Source organism: Mus pahari, chromosome 2 (assembly GCF_900095145.1).
Source record: "Mus pahari chromosome 2, PAHARI_EIJ_v1.1, whole genome shotgun sequence".
NCBI classification, from domain to species: Eukaryota; Metazoa; Chordata; class Mammalia; order Rodentia; family Muridae; genus Mus; species Mus pahari.
In genome coordinates, this window is record NC_034591.1 from 154,646,799 (window position 1) to 154,673,869 (window position 27,071).

Consider the following 27,071-nt stretch of genomic DNA (forward strand, 5'->3'; position numbering starts at 1 on the left):
CCTCCTCCTCCTCCTCTTCCTCCTCCTCCTCTTCCTCTTCCTCCTTTCCTCTTCCTCCTCTTCCTCCTCCTCCTCCTCCTCCTCTTCCTCCTCCTCCTTTTCCTTTTCCTCCTCTTCCTCCTCCTCTTCCTCCTCTTGCCTAGTTCTGGGATTACTGGCCTGTCCCACCACAATCATATTCATGATGTCCTGAACATGAAACTCAAGCCTGCGTATGACAGGCACACAGTCTAGCAGCCGAGCTATGTCCCCAGACCACAGCACAATGCTTTTGAAATCTCTTTAGTTTCACCTACAGGGCTTGCACAGTATAGAGCAGAGGCTCAGTACATGCCCACCGATGGTTAGCTGTAGTGCTCTGATGTTTGTGGGGATACCTCTTAGGTTCGAGTCACGGAATGAGCAGCAGCAGACCTCAGTGAGTGAGTCCTCAGTGCATCAACCACTGGCAAATCTTCTGACAATGACCTTAGCACATAATGCTTTGTACAGAACTGCTCTATGGCTATATGGGGAGCTGACACAAAAGTAACAGTAAATGTCAAATATGAATACCTAATATTTCTTATATCAAATAAATGAATCTCCTCAGTAATTACTATCTGCTTATAATATATTCATACATTTCCAAGGGTATCAGCATTTTTAAATCACCAGGCCACTTCTTACATCTGCTGGAAATCTAGAAAACACTCAGCATTTTTACCGAATGCCAGTTTTGGAGAAAGGCTAGTCATACGTTTATACAAAAGTTAATTTTGGAAGCACGATGAAAGAATCATAACAAGCTTATTCTGTGGTCTTCCCACATAAATATGCTAAATTATCACAAGCTAGTCACTATGTAGGCTCCTTTTATTTTATTTGCCATTTGTAACAGAATACCATCAACATACTGTTTCAGATTCGGAGACTGTGTAAAGGAAGGACAAACACTTCCTTTTCTCCTGAAAGCCACACAATTCATTTTTTTTCTATAAAAGTCATAAGACTTTCAGCAAGAAAAAGGCTCTATTAAGGAATATTTCTTTTTTAAATTGGAATTTTATTTATGTTGTACGCATATGTGTGCAGGGTATACAAGAAAAATTCAGAGGACAAGTCGTTAAGGTGATTTTTCTCCCATCACATGGTTCTCAGGGTTCTAACTCAGATAATCAGGTTTGGTGACACGTGTCTTTACCCAGTGAGCAATCTTTCCAGCCCTGGGAAGATTTATTACAGGTAAAATACTTCAAGCCTTATGACTGGGTCAGCATTATAGCATCAGAGAAGGGCAAGTGAGAGAGAAAGGAAGAGGAGAGGGGTGAACACACACACATATGTATACACATACATACACACACATATACACATACACACATATACACATACACAAATACATATGCACAAACAAATATGTATGTGCGTACACTCATGCTCACAAACACACATGCGTGTGCTAATTCACAAACCACAGCACAGCTAAAGCTTCTGTAATATATGGGAACCAGATAGAGTCCTCATTGTATATAACACTCCCTTTCATTCACAGAAGAGTTCTGGTGCAGTTCTTATTTTTATGAAACTTACTAAAAGTCAACAAAGACATATAAAGATAGAGGCTTTTATTTTGTTGGGCTCCCAGACCATTTCAACTGTGATGTTTGCGTAGTGAAATCTGTTTCTTCGGTATTGGTGTTAGTTTACATTTTTCTCTCATTTGGATGTTTCTTTCAGGTACTTGAGTTTATGTGTGGGTTTTCTGCACCTGATTTTTCATGGCAGTTGCCAGGGACTAAGAAGGTATCATTAGACAGAACCACAAAAGGTTTCTAAGAGAAATTATTTTGGCCAATTGTAGTTTCATCGGCTGAAAAGAGAAAAGTATATTTGTCATGTTAAAAACATTCAGAAATTTATAATATTTTATATTTTTCTAAAACTATTTCTGAAGTTCAATTCATAGTAAACAATAATATAAGATAATAACAATAATAAAAAATCTTGTAGATTTGTTTCTGATTATAGAAGTCTAAGATATTCCTAAAACTTTCCTAAAATTTGGTGTATAAGGTACTTTTCTTTTGCTGTAGTAAAATACAGGACCAAGAGAAACTTAAAAAACAATAAGGGTTTGCTATGGCTCCGGAGGGATCGAATCCTTTATTCCTGAAAGGTGTGGCATGCTCACAGAGCAGGAAACTAGCTGCATACATACACATGAAGCAGAGACAGAGAGGGGAAAAGGTGGAGTGGGGCTCTGATCTCTCAAGGCCCAAGTCCAGAACTATATTCCCTCCATCCATTCGGGCTCCACTTCCTAAAGGTTCTCCAAACAGGGACACAAACTGGGGACCACATATTTAAACCGTGAGCCTACGGGCCACATTTATTCTTCAAACGACCACAATTAGCAATAGTGAAAACCGCAACAGTACATGATCTAACAAATGTATAATGAAATAAAAGGCCCATGTAAAGACCCACGCACCCAAGCAGTTTATGGTGATAACGCCAGGATTAAATTAAATGCTAACGTAAAAAGTGGAAATTGATGCCATTTTTGAGTGAGAAGACAGAAGGAGCCTTATTTGTGAGAAAGTTCAGCTCGGCAAACACTCATGGCTGTTTGAAAACTCACAGTAATATACAACGATGACATCGAAAATGTATCGAGTGCTTGACAAATAGTAAGTACTTTAGTGTCCTCTAAGCTATGAGATCCTCTCCGAAATATCAATAAGCAAGCGTTTCCAGCCCATTTGATAAAGAATGAAATTTAGGAATTGAGCTGGTAAGTCTCTCACCAGGGCAAGATCTAGTGATACACAAAACCTAGACTTGAAATCTGAATTGCGGGGCCTCCGACCTAGGCTCTGTGCCTTGAGCCTCCCTTAGCCACAGAAGCCCCTGAGTGCACAGTGCTCTCTGTGAGCCTGACTCAGGGAGCTTTTCCAAACTGGCTCTCTCATGAAATCGAGCTGCTGAGTGTCTAGCACACATTTTAAACATGAGAAAATGAAGTCACTGCGAGTTCAAGGTTAGACCCTGTGCTTTTATCTCATGTTTCCAACATCTCTTCTCCCAGCCTTGCTGAAGGGCAGCCCCACAAAGTGCATCACAGGATGAGTGGGAAGCCCAGCAAGGCCAATAGTAAAACCAGTGATGGAAGTTTGAGGCATTGGAGCTGGCGCCTGAAAGGTTCTGCTTGGTGTGGAACTCAACACACAGTTTATTGAAAACGTTACTGGGCAAAGAAATCAAAGCCAAGGGAATGCTTTGTGTTATTCTGACCATTTTTGATAATAAGCATGTATTATGAAATATAGATTTTACTATTTTGCTTTGGGACAGTATCCCACCTCTGAGACCAAGCTAACCTGGAAGTCAACATGTAGTCTAGACTAGCCTCAAACTCATAGTCTGTGTAGCCACTGATACGCTGGGATTTGCTGGTGTGTGCCACAGTGCCTAGCTTTAAATTAACATTTTAAAACAACCACAATCAAACACTGTTTTAGAAACTGCTTGGCTGATAGCAAGAGTCTACTTCCTCAAGTGTGCTTGTGTGGCTTTTCCATTTGATTCACATATTTCAGAAAGGTCTAGTTAAGTCATATCAGTGGGGAATTCTCGCTTGACAATGTTTTTATTAAAACAGCAAAGCCTTATACCAGCAAAGAGCACTATTCTATTCTAAAGGCTCCCTGAACTACCTCTCAATTTCTTCAGTTGTGATTTGATATAACCCTACATGAACCCAGACTGTCAAATTTAAAGCATGTCATTCTATTTTAACCACAACTGTGTCCAAATCTAGATGCTGCTAGAAGAATCTAGGTCAGGTTGGTGCAAAATCGCCCTCATTGATCTATCTGCTGAAACCTCATCAGATAGAGATGTCCCCGCCCCTCCCCCTACCTGCTTCTCTTCTCCTGGAGTTGCTAAGGCTTCATCTCAGGATTAGCATGTCTATTAATTTTGGAGACGGAACCTGCCTTTCCATCCTTGGGACTACAGGGGGCAGTGTGACTTATGAGAAAACAAGGTCTGCACTGTCTTGGTATGCTCAGTGTTTTTTACTGAGTCATATGTGAAATGAATTATAGCTACTTACTCCCTGTTCACTACACATATGACAGGGAATTGGTTACAGCTGTTGTTTCAGAAATTATCTTCTGAAAGAGATTGTCGTTAAAATATCTTAACTTTTATCCAAATTTTCTTCCTAAGGAGTCACCCTTCAGAGGGAAAGAAAAGAGCTTTTAAGGCTATTTTTTAAGAACTCAATTTCTGTTTTATCACCTCCCAATGTGTCAGTAAATGTACTGCCAGTGAGGACTTGGCTGAACTCTTACCTGTACTGTTCATCAGAGCCTATCTTCTTTCAGTAGATACACTGTGTCTACTTGGGAATTAAACATTTGACACAGTATAGAGGAACATTGTAGCACAACTTATTCTTTTAGACCAGTTATTCAAAGTCTTCAGTTACTAAGTTTTCCCACTGATCTGCAATAACCCACACTAGACTAGAAAAAAAAATTCCAGTGCAAATGTGTTGCAGTAACTTTCTGCATTAACCCTCCAAACCATGTCACCTCCTCATGGTTGTTGCTATTTTTTTATTTATAGGGACAGAGCCCCTTTCATTTTTACTTCAGAGATGGAGTACTTTATTACGGAGGGTGGAAAAAACACACAGCATTTTCAAGACTTCGTGGAGCTTTGCTGCAGAGCTTACAACATCGTCAGGAAACACAGCCAGTTGATCCTGAGCCTTCTAGAAATGGTAAGTCCCTTGGAGAAGTAGAGAGCGTCACTGTCGTCTCCTCCAGCTGTCTACTTCTCCTGGTGGGCTGGAGTTCTCCTGGCTCCATTTAAAAACAGTTCTGAAAGCAGAAAGGAGTGGGGAAGCAAACATGTTTCTTGGCAACTTACTGTTAGTTCATAATTTTCATTTTGGAAGTCACCAAACACAGAGTTACTAGTGCATTCAGAGGGGATCCCCATGCAGAGTGGACTAAAAAAGTCATTTTTAAAATAACTTATTTGGCTGTATTGTCCCTATTTGACTTATATATGATGTAAACTTCATAACGTAGATGAGGCAGATTCATCCTGGCTCTTTTGTCTCAATATCTGCCTTTGAACATTTGACCACTACTCATTCATATTAAGAAATTCAGGGTCAAGAATACAAACTCTGGGTTGGAGAGATGACTCAGTGGTTGAAAAGCATAAACTTCTCTTGCATAGCAACCGAGTTCAGCTCCCAGCCCTCACATCTGGCTGTTCACAATTCCAACAACTGCCTGTAACTCCACAGGGACCTGCATGCAAATATGCACAAAAACACATACATACACATGCACATTTACCTCACAATGAAATAAGTCTAAAAATGTCACTGATGAGTTAGTGAGCAGACTGTAGATTGGTACGTTTAGTGGCATGCATTGGTTCTGCTGAGCTTTGGGTCTGGGAGAATTCAGTGTTTTATTCCAATGTCCATTGCAAAGAGATGAGAAATAGTCACGTGGTAAAAGGAAAGAAGAGGCCAATAGAAATATCTTTTGGAGAATGATGTAATGATTTCTTTAAGTGCATATATCCATTGTAACAATTGCATCCATCCATAAGAGAGTAGCATTCCACTAGTTTATCTGTCTGTGTTATTTGAAGTCAAACATGGCTGGCTTAGAAACTTCAATTCTGCTAGTAGATGTTGAAGAGTTAAATTTGGTGGTTGGGTCTCCCTGATTTTGAATGCCAGTTTAGCATTTAAAGGTTAAATGCATACTTAGCCTACGTACTGTTTCCATTTAAAATGAGGATAATAACTTTTACCTTATGGAATTGATGGTAAAGTGCCTAATAATAAATGCATCATATGGACCAGGCATTATGCTAAGGTATTAATAGATTAATTTTCATAACTCTAGCTGATAATTAACATAAAGGATTTATGATAGTATCAGCCATATAGTAGAGTTCAGTTAATTAATATGATAATATAAGATCATTGTTAATTTAGTTTAAATACTTTCAGGTTAGGGATATATTTCCAGCACTCCAACACTGGGGATAATTGGCTGTGGTGCTACATAATTGTAATTCCAAACTGCAGAACCCGGGAGAAAGAGGCAGGAGGGCCACAATTTCAAGATCATCTCTGGTTACAAAGCAAGTTCAAAGCCAGCCTGGACTACATGAAATCTTGACTCAAAAATCAACCAATCAACCAACCAATCAAAGCAATCAATTAAACATGAACTGACCAATACAAGATCATACACTGACATATAAAATTTAAATTAGTATTGATTAAAGCTGAAGGTTCAATTTCTCAACTTTACTAATTACTTCATAATTCAGAGGTTTTTTTTTGTTTGTTTGTTTGTGTTCTTTTGGTTTGGTTTGGTTTGGTTTGGTTTTGGTTTTTTTTTTTTTATTCTGTGCTAGGAATTGAGCCTACATCTCTCCTACTGAGTAATGTCGCCAGGCCTCAGGATCTCCAACTATAACCAGCAATTTTTCTTGATAGATCTGTGTTCTAGCTCCCAATTCTCTTTGCCTCTATTGCTTTTATGGGATAGCTTACAGTTTATAACAAGCCAATTCCATGACAGAGAAAACTCTACAAGCACTAAATCAAGGAAATATAATGAATTTCTAGGCACTATCAATTCTAATGTCCTCTCAAACTCTTGGACTCTCCCAAGATCTTACTCATGAGTATACAAGCTCTCAAGAGCCTACTATGTGCTAGGAACTATAAATGAGAGGATAAAATATAAAACCCAGAGACTTAACATTTTAAGTTGAAGAGTGATGATAAAATTTGTGCATATAAGTAACTGAGGACCCCAGCATTTGTAAGTGATAATCATACTGTACTGGAGTGCACATACTGGGGTGTGTGGTTGCCTCTGTTTCTGTCCAATTCCCCTGTTTTACTCCAGTATGTACATACTCTAGTATGTAAGAGTCCTATGTGACTCTTCAGATAAAGTCTTCAGTGGTTATTTCAGGACCACACACTATCTAGCTAAAACCTCCTTTAAATTAAAATCAAATTTAAATTTGTAAAAAAAAAAAAACCTACTTTCTACATACACACTTAATATGACTTTTTCTCCATTCTGACTCTCGTGTTGATGTCTTTAAGCACAGTTCAATGCACTACACCATGACCCAGTTACAAGTTGAGAAATGCTTGGCACGGGTCATCAAGGCTGGCTTCTGCAAATGATCAATACACAGGATCATGAGGCACAGGCGTGCAGTGGGTTCAATGTGGAGTTAATGACCCGTCCCCAGCAGAAAGCATTTTGTTGCCAGATATCTGCTGTGCTTTTGTTTCCACATGGGAAAAGCAAGCAAAAAGTAATCTATGTAATTCTCATCTTGCTTAAAAGCAACATCTGTAGGAGACCCAAGTGTGCTGCTGGCTGAGTTCACCAACATAAAAGCCTGTACTTCCTCAGCTCTTCTCCCATTAAAAAAATCAATATCAACTATTATGGAAGACTCTCAAAGAACACAGGGACCATTCACCGGTTTCAAATGTTTATCACTCCCATTATTATATCAGAGATTTCCCAACAGAAATCTTTCTCGATTCCCTATATGGTAAGGAAAGAGCACTGCTTCCCTAAGCGAAGCTATTAAAAGAGAGCTGGACTTAGTAGCAGGAGAATAGAAACAAAACAAAACTCCTGTCCTTAAAAACACATGACTCATCCATCCAGTGTTGGCTCATATCTGTACCAGCTGCCTTCTCTCTTCCTGCTGCCCCAGTTACACATATCACCCATGCACTCTGTACAAAAACACTGAAACACAGTTGCATTGGGTCAAATACAGCTAAATGGGAGATGATAGATAGATAGATAGATAGATAGATAGATAGATAGATAGATAGATAGATAAATAGATAGATAGATAGAGATAGAGAGATAGATGGCTTCATATTTTATTGTATTATAAAGACTCAAAGACTCCTCTTAAAGGAAAAGGATAAGGAACTTGAGACTTGTTACATATACTCAGTCATATAATGGAGAGTTGGATTCATCTGTTTTGTCATAGTCTGCATGTGTCATCAGATAGACGATAGATAGATAGACCAAAACATAGACAGATGATAGATAGATAGATAGGCCAACAGATAGACATATAGATGATAGATAGATAGACAGACAGACCAACAGACAGACAGAGAGATAATAGATATAGATGAATGGAAGGATAGATAGATAGACCAACAGATGGACATATAGATGACAGATAAATAGGTAGACCAACAGACAGAGAGATAATAGATATAGATGGATGGATGGATGGATGGATAGATGGATGGGTGGATGGATGAATAGATAGATAGATGATAGATATGGATGGATAGATAGATAGATAGATAGATAGATAGATAGATAGATAGATAGATAGATATGGATGGATAGATAGATAGATAAATAGACCAATAGATAGACAGATAGATGATAGGTAGACCAACAGACAGAGAGATAATAGATATAGATGGATAGATGGATAGATAGATAGATAGATAGATAGATAGATAGATAGATAGATAGATAGATAGACAGATGATAAAAGATATATACATTGGCAGAGGAGAAATTAAGTATACTATGTGACCCAATAAAATATATTTGACAGAGTCCTGAGCAAGCTATTGTGAATTCAGAGAGACTAGAATGTAATTCATACTCCACAGAACTCTGATCTTAGCAAATAAATGTTCATGCAGTGATTAAAACAAGAATCTTTCTCAGTCATTCCATAGATGTCTCTGAAACATCCAGTGCTAGACAAGAAAAAAGCTAATCTAGATTCTACTTGCTATAGCAAATGTGTATCTCTTAGGCTGAGTTTTGTTATTTAGTAGTCAATAATAAATTTGTCATAGTGAGGCTTTAAAACATAATAATAGTGTTTTCTAATCATTTATCTATTCACCTATACAATCATTATCCACTAGATGTTCATTAGATTCCACTTGCGAAAAAAGCACCATGCTAGTAAATATAAACAATTTCAATACAAAGGAAAGGTCCAGTTTTCTTCTCAAGGAACTTCAAATCTGACATGAACAAAATATGATCAAAACTGGAAGATAGGACTTTAAAAGTGGTCAAAGTAAGATAAAGACTTCCATTACTCAAGAAAGGAAAATAAAAGGTATTCTTAGACAGGATATATATATATATTTTCATATAGAGAGTTATATATAGTTTATATAGTTATATAATTTTATAATTGTTATAAATACATATTTAATATATAATGGATACACACACACACACACACATATATATATATATATATATATATATATATATATATATATATATATATATATATATGAATGAATGATAAAAGTTTCCAAGTTTTACATTTTGAGGGATTGTAATGACCAGAGTGCAGATGCCACTGTGTAGTGCATAGGAAGATGAAAAATGACCAAGTGTTTGTAGTGAAGAAGGTACCATGGTTTTGCTCGGATTTTGGGCTCACAATTCAAAAGTTATGACAGTAATTTATTTCCACCATCAGGTGTAAAGAAAAGTTATTGAAACCACTTAGACATCATATAGATGTAAACTGCTGTGATAATGCCTGCAGTGAAGGCTGGGAAGGAATGTGGCAGGCTGCTAAATGTTTTTAATGAAATTAATAACTGCTGTAGAGAATCAGAAAAAAAGAGAAAATGAAACATGGATTTCTTCCTGGTTGGGTATTGGTGCCACTGTAAATCAAGATAAGAAGCAGGGACGAGGAGAAAAGCCGGGAGTGAGGAGAATTTGCTCATTTTAAAACATGGTTCCAAGAACTGAACTCAGGTGGGCAGGCTTGGACATAAGCACCTTCACCTGATGAATCATCTCCCTGACCCAGAATTGCTCAGGTTTACAAACGGCAAAGTTGAGATGCCACAAATAACCCATGAGGGCAGGCAGGAGACTCATCTCTAGGACTGACCATGTTGGCTTGGTCTCACTTACCATCGGTGTGCTAATGACTCCTCGCGCCACCTCTGCAACTGTGGCTTTCAACTGTCACATCTCTCAGTATATCCCACCATTTCGACAGATTCTCTCTCTCTCTCTCTCTCTCTCTCTCTCTCTCTCTCTCTCTCTCTCTCTCTNTCTCTCTCTCTCTCTCTCTCTCTCTCTCTCTCTCTGTGTGTGTGTGTGTGTGTGTGTGTGTGTAGTGTAGTGTAGTGTAGTGTAGTGTATGTATTAAGTTTTTAGTTGTTTTGGCATTTGATCCCTTGGAGCAGGAGTGACGGTAGGTTGTGCCAGTAGACATGGGTGCTAGCAATTGACCTCACATCCTCTGTAAGAGCAGCACAAGCGCTTACCAGTGAGTGATCTCTCCAACCCCACCTATGAATGCTTAAACCCAACAGTGTCTCCATTGCACACCACATTCTAGTCCAGCCTCTTCTTTGACTTCTTGTACCCTTTCTTTAATACCAACCATAGTGATCTTTCTTAGTTCTGGTGCATGCTGAGTGCTACTACTCTCTTGATTTTATAATATGTGTTTTAAATCTTTTTATTGCTGAAATGCTTTACTTTGTCTCTGTTCACAGCTGTTTTCTGGCATTCAGACATATAATATTCTGTGTTCTGGGAGATTCACAGGGATTCTTTCTTTTAGTACATCGAGAACACTGTGGTCTCTTCTGTGCATGTGACCTCCAGCCTTACTGGGCTTACAGTGGCAAGAATAGTTGTAAAATCACTTGTTTCCCATAGGAATCACCTATGACTTCACCCGTCCTCCATCGCAACATATACAGTTCATCTTTCTTAATAAGATCAACTTCTCATTGCATAAGTGTGTATTCTAGGCAGAACATTTATCATATTAGTCATAGGAGTATTGGTAATATCTCTTTCTCCTCCTCCCCTCCTCCTCTCCTCCTCCTCCCCTCCCACTCCCCTCCTCCTCCCCTCCTTCTCTCCTTCTTCTACCCTTTCCCTGTTTTTCTTCTGCTTCTTAGAAAAATAATAATTCAAAGAGTTTTCTCAAAAGAAAAGTATACAAGTAGACAGAATAATATCCCTCCACACTACAATGGAAACAGATATCTTCTTAAAGATGAGGAGAGGAAATTCACAAATCTATTCTTAATGATTTCTTTGCTTTAATAATATTTAATGAATATACTTGCCCTTATGCAGAGAAAGTTGAGTTTGTTTAGAGGGAGCTATAGAGTCAGAGAAGTGGTTTTCATGCTATGTCCGTGCACCTCTGACTGAGCCATATCTACACATCTTCTGCAGTACACACAGCCCTGTCCTCTTCAAACTAATACTATATGTATTTTGTGTACCATCATATGATGAAGCAGATTTTGATTCTTCCAGAACATGTCAGGTAATTTTGTGCTCCTTTAGATGTGAGAAAACAGAGGCTTAAAAGAGTCAAGGAATTTCTCAAAATCACTCAGATTTTAAATGGTAGGTCCAAAAATTCTGACAAGTGAATTGTCATCTTGTCATGTTTTCTTCTCTGTTTTGTGATGAGAATTCAATGGAGTTATTACTGTGCACTCTACCAATTGTAATTATTCTTTGTTATTTTGGTTGTTTATACCCACCACTAACTACGAGGGGTTTAAACGCACAAAATTATGTCCGTTCATGCAGACAAAAATGAAAGGCACAACAGAGCAAACTTAAATATCTGCACAGTGAGCCAAGGAAGCTCCATTTTGTCTGCATTTATTCTTTCTTTTTTGGTTTTGGGTTTTGGTGCTATATAGATGCTGCATGCAGGACTGCCTGAGCTAAGGGGAATCGAAGACCTGAAGTATGTACATAACAATCTCCGCCCACAAGACACAGACCTGGAAGCCACAAGTCATTTCACCAAGTAAGATGAGCTGCAAACGTGTACGTGTGTTTGTGTGTGTTGACATATGGACCACATCTGCGATGACCTCAGGTTGACTAGTCATTGGTATTAAGGTGACAGAGCTAGAACCATCTATGCCCCTATTTTCAACTAACAGAAACAGGGAAGTGTGCACATCTACAGGCAGAAGGCCTTAGCAGACACTAGTGTTTGCTAACCAGCTTCCTCATCTAGCAGATTGCTCAATAAGAGGTCATTGCAAAGAGCAAGGGCTGACATGAATAAATTGGTTATTCTACTTGAACTCTGTCCAGAAAAACCATTTTGGAAAAAGAGATTTATGAAAAGGAACAGGCTGGTACTTTCAGCTGCAAGACAATACAAATATTGGGGTATTTAGTCAAAGACCTGGGACTGTCATCTATTTTAACCTATTTTTTTATTAAGCAAGTCTGGAAACCACTAGCGTGGTTCAAGGTAAGAGTCTCAACAGAATGCAGAGGACATCAGTCAGACTCCAGGGCTCTGGGCGAAGGATGGTGCTTTTACACTGGAAGACCCCACAGAGCTTTTCTTTTTGAATGGAGAGAATAACTCTCAGCCAATTTCAAGTATTCGGTAAACATCAACCATAGTTATACCCATAAACAGTTCAAGGGAAGCAAATATGGGTCCTTTTTTCTCTGTGAGTCTTCAGAGCGACTCTTGTTTAAATCTTACAATCACTAATATTTTCAACACCGAGTGTACTCTTTTCTCTAGTATGTATGCTTTGAAAAGCAACATTAGCTAAAATGAAAGCCCTCCTGGGTTTGACTTCCCTTCGCCATTTGCACAATGCACAATAAAGACTATCTCCTCATTGTGAGAGTGCAGGGAATCTTCAACTGGGCAGAACTTCAATCATATCAGGAATCATTTTCTTAAGAACTTCAATAGGCAGGCAGCTTGCCTGGCCTGCCGTGGAAGTTAAGGAATCAAAGAATGGTGGAACTGGGAACTGGGAGGGTCCTTAGACTTTCTGATGGTGACAATAAACATGCAGAAGAGAAAATAAAGATGCAGAGGATGGAGAGTCTTCCTCCCCGCCACCCTCTGAAGCAAGGACAAGAACTCAGGTCCTGCCTGATCTCACCTTTCTGTTCCCGAGACTTTCCAGGAGTCAGTCCCAGAGACTGATGATATCCCCGAGCAACACTGGTCAGAACCCTGCTAAGATGGGGAGGGACCAGAACCCTTCTAAGACCTGGGAGGGGGGCAAACCCTGGTAAGAGGTCCGGTGGGGGAAGGTATGGGGAGGGTTGTTCTGCTTAGTTTAGTTTTGTGTGTTTTAATCTACCATTAGAGATTCATTACAAAAGACTGATAGGGTTGTTTGTTTGTTTTGTTTTGTTTTATGTTTGCTTTTTCACTCTTTAAAAAATATCCTCAACTCAGGAGGGTAAGGCAGAAGGAATACCATAAATTCAAAGTGAGCTTGGTTTTCATAGTTCTAGGTGAGCATGGTCCACAGTGAAAGATCTGTCTCAAGAAAAGCAAAAACAAAAACTGAAATCCCCTTTTAATAAACCATTTTGTATTTTCTAAAAACAAAATCACAAATATCGATCATTGACTATGGTCAGTCATTTGCTTCAGAGCATAAACAGTACAGCTCCTTGGTTTCAGGATTCGGGAGATCTCGAGTTGTCTCAGCTCATGGGTGTAGGCACTCAGGAAGGCTCACAGCCTAACCTTGGGAAGAGTAGAACCCTCAGTAAAATCCTGCAGGTCCAGAAGCTCAAAGAAACTCCACGGATCATGTAACAGAAGTTTATCCCTCTAAACTAGCTGTGTCCTATGAATTCCATGCAGAATGAGTGGATTTGGATAGCACCCAAATAGCACCGTGAACCAGGGTATCCCTTCAGGGGAGGATTTAGTGGAACGGACATCCTAGTGTGACAGATGGTAGGCATGACATGGAAGTGGAGCATGGTAGAGACTGGGGGATAGCTTGGGGCAGGGCAGAGAAAGTAAAGGAGAGGTGTACTGGATAGCTTTGTGTCAACTTGACACAGCTGGAGTTATCACAGAGAAAGGAGCTTCAGTTGGGGAAATGCCTCCATGAGATCCAGCTTTAAGGCATTTTCTCAATTAGTGATCAAGGGGGGAGGGCCCCTTGTGGGTGGTGCCATCTCTGGGCTGGTAGTCTTGGGTTCTATAAGAGAGTGGACTGAGCAAGCCAATGGAAGCAAGCCAGTAAAGAACATCCCTCCATGGCCTCTGCATCAGCTCCTGCTTTCTGACCTGCTTGAGTTCCAGTCCTGCATCCTTTGGTGATTAGCAGCAGTATGGAAATGTAAGCCGAATAAACCCTTTCCTCCCCAACTTGCTTCTTGGTCATGATGTTTGTGCAGGAATAGAAACCCTGACTAAGACAAGGGGAGTGTGTGGCTGGACTGTTTGAGATGATACTCGACATTGTCTGGGTAATTATGGTACAGCTGGTGAGTAGTCCTTCTTATCACACAGGTATTTAGGGACTGAAGTAAAGAAAGCTCTGTGAGGCCCTGCCAGAGGAAAACTATAGACAGACTACATGAGCCATAGCCCTGTCTTGTCCATCTCCTGCTCTGTAAAAGACATGGCCTTGCGTGTTAATGATCTTCTCAATGCTGATGCAGGGCCTCTGTCCATTTCAAAGGGACATACCCACGTATAGGCAGTAGATGCAAGCCAGCAGCCTTGTGGCAGTGGGTTTATTCTCCAGACCCGATGCTCTATCTCTGCCAGGGCATGTGCACATTGCGGATGCTCTCCTTTGCTAGTTGAATTTTCTTCTACAAGTTTCTAAGAAGCAGGTTTCGACTTGCTCTCCACTGCAGGATTAGGCAGCCTCTAGTTACACAAAATAGAAAGCACCATCCCGTGCTTAGTAACACCTGCCTTACCATCCCATCTCCTCCACCACGCTTCCAATGTGAACATCTCTGTCAAAACTCATTCAACCCTTTCAAACTTAAACTCCTGATTCAAACTTTTCCAGGATAGATCACTTTCATGATATAGCATTGTTCCTATATTTGTCAACTTTACTCATATATAGAACATAAATTTTTGGAGGGGGCATGTGATCTGACTTTCAATCTTTCTTAACCTCGAGACTCTAGGTGACTAATTTATCACCCATGAAACCTTGTTAGCTGGCGCTCACTAATCTTTCCTCCCATGATTCTACAGAATAAGCTATTTTTACGTTCTACATATTGCTCAATTATATATTGTATTGCATCATTCCATCTTAACGAATACTTTGCTTGCTTACATCAACCACCCTCAAGTAAATCAGGAGAGGAGGCAGGTTGCAACTTTCCAATTTCTAAGGATGCCATAACGTGAAACATGCTCTATTTGAGGTAAAGTGCAATTGCAACGCCAAGCTACACTAACTACACAGAAGACATTTAATAGCTAACACCTAAGGTAGTGCTTCTTATCTGCCAGGCCCTGTTGGAAGTGCTTTGCTTAACCTCATTATCATAAAAACCCTGTGAAGTGATAAAACTTCTAACCTCCTATTTAAATTAGTAAAGCAAAATCCAAGAGAAATGAGACAAAGTTTCAAGAGACATAGCCAACAGGAGGCACAGTCATGGGATGGGTAGAGATGATGTTCTAGAATGTGGAAGACCAAATTCCTGGTTGTCTGGAGGGTCGAGATCATCTCTTCTACAAGCAGGTTCTTGGGTACCTGTAACTTCATCATCCAGTCATGGTTTAATCAAGATGTCCTTCAGCTGTTCGTACACACAGATCCTCAGCTCTGACGTCTTTGAAACTCAGCAGAAGGTATATACCCCTCTCCAAAAGTGGCACCTGGATCTTCTACTGAGCGCCCCTTGGATATGTTTGCACCGTGTCTGCTGTAATTGTTGCCTTAGAGGTTCCTGCAGGATTCTTCAGCACTGGCTTCCCAGCAGTCATTACCATTTTGTCTCGTTTTTTGCCCCATTCCCACATGAAATGATGTCTCCATTTACTTCTCAGGAAATTGCCAAGATTCTTTCTTAACCCTCAAGAGTCATACTGGCTTTTTAACCATCGTAAGGTTTTATTTCCACACCTTTATATTTTTAGATCTGACTTGTCTTCTCAGGTCTTCTGAGGGTCTTTTGGCCAGGATCAATATCTCAAGGACATTTCCTGCTCCGCATTCCATCGGACAGACATAAAAAGAAACAGATAGAGAAGGCCAAGACAGTGCTATCATTTCTGCTTGTGATTCCTCACAATACAAAACTATTTCTTATGATCTATTATTTGCGTATGTTGAATTTCTGAAATATAGATTACTTCTTCTTTAAACCCTTAAGCAATGAATAGAATAGGTTTTTGAAAAATCTAGGTCAATTATAAATGATAATGAAACTCAGGCAGAACATTTAGTATTTAAATTAAAAAGGTTATAAATTACGTGCATTTTTTTTACAACTATCTTTGAGTACCTAAAAGATTCTTCTTGGTTCAGAATTTCCCAAAGATAGCAAAACCTAAACATATTCAAGTCCCTTATACAACAACATGGTATATGTATATTACCCCCTGCATCCTCCTAATTTCCCCAGTCTCTAGATTTATTTAACACAATGGAAATAGTATACAATCTCCTGTATTACTCAGAAACTTATGTTAAAAGGGGCATTTATGGCTATGTTCTGTACAGACAAAATTATTTTCACACAATTTTTAGCTGATGGTAAGTTGGACTTGTAGCTCTGGAGGTCATAGATAGAGGTAGTTGAGTGCACTTTTTTGTAGAAGCTGCATTTCCTCTTTAACTATGTTCTCTAACATCACAGAGATTTTAGAACTTAAAAGGAAATGCTTATTCATTGAAAAAGAAGCAAGTTCTGTATGAACCTATCAGATATCTGGTGCCTCAGTGAATGTCATTAAATCTAGCACACACGCGCGCGCACACACACACACACACACAACACACACACACACACACAGAGTCTTATTAACTATATGTTGTGTTTGAGATACATACATATAGTATCTATATTTACATTATTTTATTCTCTTGTTCTGGGATTATCGAAGCATTGTGCTGCTGCTGATTCTGAAGTAATTATTAAAGTTACAGATAAAAATAACACAAGAGGATCCACCTACTCACTGTCACCAAGACCACAGCAGGGTTTTGTGAGTGAGGGCTGAGCCTCCTGAGAAGTGCTGCGGTGGTCACCCTGAGCTCCCACATGCTTCCCACACTGTTAGCATCCGGCGGCTCCCCTCTCAACCCTGCCTGAGACTTGAAAGATGGAGCTGGCTCCTTCTATCTGAACACAGATAGCTTCCCTACCCTGGGTGTGTGCGCTCTGATTACAAGTAACAGAGGATGTTGCCTGCTGAGAGGCACTGAATATTAATGTGTAATTAGTGATACAGACACGGGGAAAGGAAGAATAAACCTGGCTTGCTGGCCTGGAGGGTTTTTCACATCACTGCCAAGGCACTTTCTTTCTTAACTCCCTTCTACATCTTCTTGAGGCTGAGTATAGATGAGTGAAAGAAGTTATAAAAGTATCATGGCTCAGGCTCCTGCGAATTGATGCTTTCATGGAATATCTCTGTGAGACCCATTGATAGGAAACCAGTGAAACCATCCATGAAAATCCTGTCCACGCGGTTCATTTCAGAAGTTCCCATCATTCTCAGCCCTCCGGTTAGTGGTCCTTAGAAACAGACAACCTTCTCCAGACAGATCAGAATGATCTGGATAGAACTGACAGTCCACTTTCCACTGTCCACCTCAGACCTTCCACCTCTGAGTGTCCACCTCTCCTCCCACATCTAGACGGTGCTTTTCACATCATCCACTTCCCTCTCCAAAAGTTAGAGGAGAAACTGTTCATAGATGCCCAGATATCCTTTTGGCCTGCTATAGATTCGATGATTCAGACACCATACAGTCTACCATTCTTCAGCGAAAAGCTAACTTGAATCAGTGCAAAACTGGTCTCAACTGGAAACAAAGCTGCGTTGTTTCTCTTGTCCCACTCTCAATGTCCCGGTGTTCTCTGGTGTAAGTCCCAGAGGCATCTGATTCCCTTTGTCATTACTGGGTGGGCTCCTTCTTACAAGTTTCTGTGGAGCTTGTTGCTTGTCCTAAGTACTGTCATGGGCATCTTTGCCAAGGAACAGCCCAGAGACATTTTCTTAACTTTGCCCTTTGAAGAATAGCCTCGGGAAGGACCACTGTGTAGAAGAAATATGACGACACCCGTAAAGATGACACTGAAGAAAATGCGAATGTTGGCCACCTCTAACAAGGATGTACTTGAACTCACACAGTAAACACAGCAGCCACAGTCCCCTGAGCTATGACTGCAGACAAAATGAAAGGGATGGTTTGTATATGCTCAGCCCCAGGGAGTGGCACTATTAGGAGGTCTGGCCTTGTTGGAGTAGGTTTGTCACTGTAGGTATGGGCTACAAGACCCTCATCCTAGCTGCCTGGAAGCCAGTATTCTGCTAGCAGCCTTCAGATGAAGATGTAGAACTCTCAGCTCCATGCCTGCCTTGATGTTTCCATGTTACCACCTTGATGATGATGGACTGAACTTCTGAACCTATAAGCCAGCCCAATTAAATGTTGTGCTTATAAGAGTTGCCTTGGTCATGGTGCCTGTTCATAGCAGTAAACCCTAACTAAGACACCCTCTTTCTCACTGTAAATATTATGGCCAAATAGCAAGACAAGACTCCATGGCCAAATACATCCAAACGTAGTCCCATGCCTTTGTAAGGCTTTTCTCTCCAGAACTGAGCAGAAGAGCATTGTACGATATAGATTCCTGCGTTACTTTATCATTACATTGAATTTTTTATTTGAAGTCTTAAGAATTCCCATTTTGTGAACTGTTTTACTCCACAAATAAGAGGCAGCATCTTCATTTTCTTAGTTTAACTGCTAACACCCACAGAGTTGGGCACTCGCAAGGAACAAACAGAACTTGGAGAGAGTAATAACCAAGTCATATAACTTTTCTTAAACCCAGCAAACAAACTCAGAGTAGCCTCAGAATTTCTTCTCTCATTGTGAAAGGCCTTCGTGGGTTTTTTTTTTTTTTTTCCATCTAACTCAAGTCATACCAATTTTCTGAGCCGCTGTTTACTTTTCTGGTTTGTTTTTTAACCTGCCAACAGAGCAGCATTTATTATGTGTGTTCTGCCTACTGCAGCTAAACTCAGTATGATGTGCGAGAGCTTAGTTTCCGCTCTGGATTCCTGCAATAGGAATATCTCTGACGAGCTCCCTAATTCGCCTGAGTATCAAGTCAGGATAAACTTAGCTGTTGAGTAATAAAAGGTGGTATTTGGAATTTTCTGGAATACTACGAGACTAAAGGTGGAATGCACTGGGAAAGTATAATGCACCCATGAAAGGGACCAAATAAATCACAGGTGACAAAAGACGTGTCCGAGATGACAGTGGCTTACAATACCTATCACCTACAAAACCACTCTGTGCTTCAGGTGATAGGCGTCAGACATCCTGGGCCTGTATAATTCACAGAGGCTTATTCTAGAGACTTAACAAGAGCATGAGAATAAGTTACAGGGCTGGTGAGATGGCTCAGTGGGTAAGAGCACCCAACTGCTCTTCCGAAGTTCCAGAGTTCAAATCCCAGCAACCACATGGTGGCTCACAACCATCCATAACAAGATCTGATTTCCTCTTCTGGAGTGTCTGAAGACAGCTACAGTGCACTTACATATAATAAATAAATAAATCTTTAAAAAAAAGAAAAGAAAAGAAAAGAAGTTACCAACTTCAAATACATCTGTTCATATTTTAAAGACTTTATAACTTCCATTATAATGCCATCTGTTGCTGTTGAGTCTTCTCCATTGTTATTTGGTGTGTCTTCCTTTTGTGCTTAATTTCAGTGTCATCAGTAAAGTGATTGGCATTGAGGGTGTGGTCCAATGCTGTCTGTTTACTGGTACACTATTCTATAATTGGAGGAGGCCATCATCACCCATCCCCTGGGTTCTCCATTCTATTAACTCTGATCTGAGGACCAGTTTATGCATGAGAAAGTAGAATACTCAGCTTCTCACAGTTGAATCTAAGGCATCTGAGATTCTTGTCTATATTCAGTCGGGAGCCTCTGGTGACATTTCCTCATGGCTCATCATCTCTGTGGCATCCATTCTGAAGACCTGGAACTTCAATCTGCAAAACAACAAAGACATTTAAGAAGGTTTTCAATGTCTGCTTCGAGGTAGTGTCTTCTATATGTGACAGGGAATCTCAGCCATGTGCTTGCCTAAACAAGGCATAAATAAGAGAACACCAACTGGTGAGCTCGTGCGCATGGGAGCATTCGCAGAAACTTTTCCTAGAGGAGACAGAGGTGACTAATGGCTACTGAAGAGAAAAAAAAATCAGTCTTCTTCAGAAGTGAGTCCTGGTAGATCATACAGTTCCAAGCAGTCAGCCCTGAACACCTGTAAGCAACACTGATACTGACAAACTCAGTACAGTGTGTGTGTGCGTGTGCGTGTGTGTGTGTGTGTATGTGTGCGTGTGTGTGTGCGTGTGTGTGCATGTGTGTGCGTGTGTGTGCATGTGTGTGTGTGCGTGTGCGTGTATGTATGTGTGCATGCGTGTGCGTGTGTGTGCATGTGCGTTTGTGCATGCGTATGCATGTGTGCATGTGTGTGTGTGTGTGTGTGTGTGATGTAGATGTAGTTGTATGTATGTCACAAGAATAAGTAAATAATAAAAGGCATGAACTTGGAAAGGAATGGGGCTTTGGGTGAAAGAATTAGAATGAGGTGAGCGACAAACATAGATAGAGCTAACTCATATATGAAAATCTCAAAAAAATAAAATTAAAAGATTTTTAAAATAAGTTCTAAATGACAGAAGGGAGGGAAGTAAGAAGTAAGAACACAGATCCCCCAATGGAGGAGCTAGAGAAAGTACCCAAGGAGTTGTAGGGGGCTGCAACCCTGTATGTGGAACAACAATATGAACTAACCAGTGACCCCCTGAGCTTGTGTCTCTAGCTGCATATGTAGCAGAAGATGGCCTAATCNGCCATCATTGGGAAGAGAGGCCCCTTGGTCTTGCAAACTTTATATGACCCAGCACAGGGGAAGACCAGGGCCAAGAAGTGGGAGTGGGTGGGTAGGGGAGCAGGGGCAGGGGGTGGGTTTAGGGAACTTTCGGGATAGCATTTGAAATGTAAATAAAGAAAATAATAATAATAATAATAATAATAATAATAATAATAATAATAATAATAATAAAAGAAGTAAGAGCAGGAGGAAAGGGAAGAGGAGAGAGAGAAAGGAGGCGGAGCCAGCTGCAGCAGCCACCCCCCTAGCAACTCTAATCCTTGCATGACAGCATTCTTACAGGACCTAAGAGAGTTTACCAACAGTCGGATTCCACCAGACTAATAATTTCCACAGTTGATTCCCCTTGTTCTTTCCTGTATGTATATGTCTGCCTTTTGGACTCACATGCAATCATTTCCTTATTTGTGTGGTAGTATGGGGGTGCGCACTAACATACCACATCCAATGATTTGTGTTACCCCCAATTTTTTGATCACTGAAAAATACCATGCTTTAATCACCAAATGTACTCCACAGATGCAAGACCTTGGGCTCCTAGAGCCATTGGGATGACTTTAAGCTGGTGAGCACAGCTGGTGAGCTCAGCAGTAAACAAAGCTGACTTATTTAACAGATTCTTCTTGCAAGGTACAACTGTGTCCGGTGATATGGAAACGAAATCCTGTGTGTAGCTCCCACTGTCCTGACTATGTCAGACAAATCTAAATGCCCTTTAGCCTCAGTGTCACCAGATTAGCGTGAAAAGCATTGTAAGAGAAGAATCCACATACTCAGAGCTGTGCTTCCCCGGCTGTGCCAGCAACTTGTCAGCCACATGAAAACTAACACGGCGTGCCCTACTTAATTCAAAGGGTAAAACACAAAACATAACTTTTTGGTTTCATTTATACACAAATACATTGCACACCTGTGAAACTCATTATCAGGAGTTCTCCTTGCAACATCTTAATGTTGACGTTTCAGAACTCAACATGTTCCAAGCAAACAGAGAGCTGAAGCAGGAGGATGAGCAGGTTGAGGTCAGCCTGAGCCATGGCAAGACACCCTGCCAATAAAATGCACAGAAAGGTGTCTTTTATTGTTCATGTGGAATGTATTTGCAAAAATTATTTGTTAAATTCACGTTTTAATTTCTGTGTCTCTGTGTGTGTTTGCCTGAGTGTATGTGAAGGTACCATGTGTGTACAGATGCCAAAAGACTGTGACAGATTCCCTAAACTGGAGCTGCAAGCTGTTGGGAATGATCTGGTTTGTTTTCTGGAAACAAACCCAGGTCCTCTGCAAAAATAGCCCTCTCACTTAACTGCTGTTCCTATCGAATACATTTTTAAATAGCACACTTTGTTTAAAATATGTGCTTGAATATTTTGACACATAAATGTGTAATAAAATGGGAATTGTGCAATAGCATACTTTATAAACAACAGCATAAAAAGTGTTAGCTCAATATTTCAGCTGCAGATTGAATGCTGGATTATTGCTTTTCCTCATTAAATAAAGACATTGTGAAAATGGCACACCTATTGGTCATCCCCATGAGCTGCTGAGTGACTCAGAAACCTGGACAGTCAAAACCCCAACATAAAAACAAAAGCATCCCACTGTGCTCTTTACATGGGTCAGAATCCCTGCAATGAAATGGAGTCTCCAATTTAAATGAAGGGCAAATGTGTTCTTGGTGAGTTTGAGTCATGTGTAACTCTCCTGTTTATAAATGATAAAATTACAATGTCAATAGAAACATAAAGAATACCTCTTATAAAGTCTTCATAGACAATTTTTGGAAAAAATATTTCCCTGAGAGCATTAAGTAAACTGGCCCAGAAAACATATATTCTGTCAGGCCACTGAAGCATAAAAACAATTTAAACTGTGAAAATAAATATGCTCATGTAGAAATTCGTGTAGGGTTGCTTAAGGGGTTTACCCATCACTTTGGTCCACACCCTGAAGGTGAAACTCCCCAGTTGTCAGTCTGGCTTATATGAAGTGAAAAGTTTTCCTCATACATGTAAATGTGAATTCAAAATTATGTTATTTGCACTGGGACGCGGTAACTCAATTAGTAAACTACTTTCATCTAAGCATGAGGCCCTGAGCTCCTAACCACATCATCTATGTAAAATCTGAGTCCGATTGTGCGCATTTGAAATCCCAGCACCATGGAGGAAGAGCTGAAAGATCTTATGGGCCTGCTGGCTAGCTAGGCTAGCCAAGGAGAGAGCAATCGCAGAAGATATCCAGTGCTAGTCTCTGACCTTCATGGACAGATATGCATACACACATGCATGTAAACCATCTGTATAATGCATTATAATACATATACACATAATGTGTGTACATACACACACACACACACACACACACACACATATATATATATATATATATATATATACATATACATATACATATACATATATATATATATATATCATGCACACATAAAATATAATATTTTATTATGAGAGAAATTTCTATTGTTCCTGAAGTTACTGTGATGATTAGAGCTAGAGAATCAGACCTATGCTCACACATATTCCAAGGGCACCTTCAAAAGGTGGTTGTTTCTGAGGAGAAGCAATTAAACCATTGATCTGTAATATTAGGTGAAATTACACATTTGCTGTGAAGTAGAATACAGAGCATGTATATTTTAAGTTCAAATGTATTGGGTATAAATTTGAATATAAATACTTATAATTCAAGTATTCTAGAGGCTGAGGCAAGAGGACCTCAAGTTTGAGGCCAATTCAGGTTGCCCCAAAATGAAAGCAACAATCAATCAAAGACAAAAATTAAAAAAAAAGAAAAAAGAAAAACAGGATCTAAAGTTGAAGACATTTTGTGATTATTGAGCTCTTCAGGTAGCTGGAAACACCTGTTAAATGTATTTTTCTGCCTACAGGCTATTTCTGAGTAGAAATCAAAGGCTGAACATCATTCAGGCTTTACCACACCAGGGAATTCCACACTAAATCCGGTGGATTATTTTCCTTGCTAAGACAAACTTGAAAGTGTTTTTTTTTTTTTTTTTTTCCATTATAGAAAATACACAAACAGAGCGAGGACTTCAGAATCAGGGAAATATGAACAGGACTCTGCAGTTATAGCTTCCTAGATTACATGTGGTTGGGTTTTTTGGGTTTTTTTGTTTGTTTGTTTGTTTTTTTGTGGCATTGAACAGTCATTGGATTTCGATTTATCCACAGAGGAAATAATTTTACTGCCTTTCTAGAGGATGTGAAGCCCATCACGAGGCATTCGGCGAAGTCTTTACCAAAAGATGTAGACTTCCTGAGGGCAAAGCTCTGATTGGCTCCAGCACCCCAGCACCCCAGCACCCCAGCATCCCTGTGCTCTGGTTCACAGAGCAGGGCCTAGCAGGGGACTTAGACATTCTTCATCAAGAGTGCCTCAGAGCTAAGATCCTTCTGGCTGTAGCTTTGGATCTTTAGTGTGAGAATACTCTGCATAAAGTTTAGAGACACAGTTCAGTAGTAGCATGTGTTCCTCACGTGCATGAGGCCCCACCATTACCAAAGCCAAAAAGGTTTTCTGCATACTTTTTAAACAATGCTAAGCCCTAGAGCATCCACTGAGCGTATAGTAGCTATCTGGATATAACAGACCTTGTAGGCTGGAATCCTACTCCTGTCCAGTCAAACTCCCGGATGGATGATACTTAATGGTGACGTGTGTGGTTATGAGTGACAGTTTGCCTCAAAACCACAGGGCAAGGGGCCGATATTTGAAGAGCCATTGCTGCTCTTCCAGAGGACACCAAGTTCAGTTTCCAGGACTCAAACTTCTAAGTCCAGCTCCAGGTGATCTGGCGCCCTCTTCTGTACTCCAAGGGAACCTGCATACATGAGGCACACATTGAAAACATGCTCACAGGGCCCCATTTTGGCTAAGATTTTTAACTCTTGAAGCAAGGTGAGCAGAGAGAGCATCTACAGGTGGGACTTTCCAAAGTGAGTGCACGAGACCATGATATGGATGGTTCGTGGTCACTGTTTAATGAGGTCTGAGAGTACATTACTCTTGAGAGCTTCCCTCCTCAGCACATCAAAGTGCTCACTAAGCACTTGCTGATGAATGAACTGATGAAGGAATGGAAAATACTTATAAATAATAACCGGTAATGTAGTCTTACTGTTACTATTATTTTCCTGTCTTTCGAGTTGGCACTCTGCACTACAGCATATTTTCATGGATTTATAGGTTCCAAGAGCATCATCAAAAATCATGAACAATGTGTAAAAGAGTAATGGGGATAAGAGCTGCATTTAAATGATTTTTAGCAAATTTTAACATTGCCTTAGGTCTAATCATGAGAGGATTTGAAACATATTCAGAAAGAACTAGAGACTAGAAAAAGATAAATGGGTCTGAAGTTTTCTAAAGTTAGGGGAAATTATTAAAAATGGTTGGAATACATTGTTACCGTTGCGGTCCTGGTGGATTGGTTGTGAAAGGGATATTGTATGATAATGTTGATGCATGCCAACCCACAAATTTCATGCTTGAATGTATCTATTCATCTCACAAAATATTAGCAAGCTCATAATGAAAGGAAACGGAGATAAATATCATACTTCTGATAGCGATAATTTATAAGCACTCCCACCGTCAAGGCACAGAGGGAGCATCTTCAGCAATGATGGAGAAACTCGGGGATGACATTCTCCCAGCTGAATTGGGCAACAATTAAAACAATCCCAAGGGATTAATGAGAAAGTAATTTCAGGTACGAGTTCAGACAAATGATTACAAAATAAATATTCAAACTCGGCTACTAAGCAATTAAACTAAAGGCCTATTTGTCACCTCAATCGAGAGGGGAAATTTAATAAAATCTAGAAGCAATTAGAAATTTGTATGGAGTAGAAAGGAATGTCATTCATGCACAGTTTAAAAGCCTACAGTGCATGCATACACACAAAATAAACATAAAAAGCAAATCTTTAAAAGCAATGCCACCAGAATCTGGGAAACATAACAGGAACAATGAACCTGTCGCTCGACCCCCTGTATTAATGGGACTACAAGGTTAATACTGTCAATCATACAAGGAAGGAGAGAGAAGAGCCACCAACACTACCAAACTTCAGTGCTGCTCTTAAAGGGGATAAATAAAAGCCATCATAAAATAAAGTATGAAAGTTTTATGTTGAGAGATAATCAAGTTATTAGAAAGCTAACTTTCTTCAGTACTAAAGAATACACTTTCAAGCTCACACACCAAAATCAAAACAATCAAAACAGAAGAAACACTACAGGGTGAAAAATAGCTCCTGTAAAGTACTTAAGCATTGACCGCATTGCTGCAGAGTACCGTTTTCCAAGACGAGTTGTAGAGGAATACAAGTAGAGAGCGATGAAAAGTAGACCACGGGTGTTGAGCCACAGTTTTCAAAGTTCTATATGAAGAAGAAGAGGGAAGGGGCACGTGTGTCACGTGTAACCTTTGTCGTTGCTATGTGATATCATCTACAAAGTTCTTGTTGGACAATCAAGCACAGGCATTGCCGAAATTAACCTCACCACTGTGTAAGTTTGTGACTTTGTGTTGGACTTGCATGTGGACTACAGTTGCACATGCCAGGCTGTGTGACTTTGTGTAAGTTTGTGACTTTGTGTTGGACTGCATGTGGGCTACAGTTGTACATGTCCGGCTGGACCTTTCAACTTTCCTCATGTTCCAGGTTTACTGGACACATGTAGATATGTCAAATGATTGTAAGCTACAGTTGATCTGTTTTAAAATCATATTCTCTAAAGATAGAAAACAAAATACATTTTATTGATTCCTTTTATATACTTATTTTGTATGTGTCGAGTCTCACTGTGTGTGTGTGTGTGTGTGTGTGTGTGTGTGTTTGTCTCCCTCACTGTGTGTGTCTTTTTTCTGTGTCTCCTCCTCTCCTTCCCTGCTTCTCCCTCCTCTTTTCCAGTGCTGGGATTACAGATATGTGATACTATCTACCCAGTCTCTCTCTCTCTCTCTCTCTCTCTCTCTCTCTCTCTCTCTCTCTCTCTCTCTC

General features: G+C 40.0%; 1 protein-coding gene across 4 annotated transcripts in view; it reads left to right on the plus strand.

Annotated features, from left to right (window-relative positions):
* Positions 1-27,071, plus strand: part of Pik3c2g (phosphatidylinositol-4-phosphate 3-kinase catalytic subunit type 2 gamma) — a 333,974-nt gene that overhangs the window by 237,756 nt on the left and 69,147 nt on the right. For all 4 annotated transcript variants that reach the window (XR_003843304.1, XM_029535677.1, XM_021191148.2 and 1 more), the window contains 2 exons: positions 4,618-4,774; positions 11,786-11,895. Coding sequence is in view for 3 of the 4 variants with exons in the window: in XM_029535677.1 (XP_029391537.1) it covers positions 4,618-4,774; positions 11,786-11,895 (267 nt within the window). In the remaining variant the exon portion in view is untranslated. The remainder of the gene's footprint in view (positions 1-4,617; positions 4,775-11,785; positions 11,896-27,071) is intronic.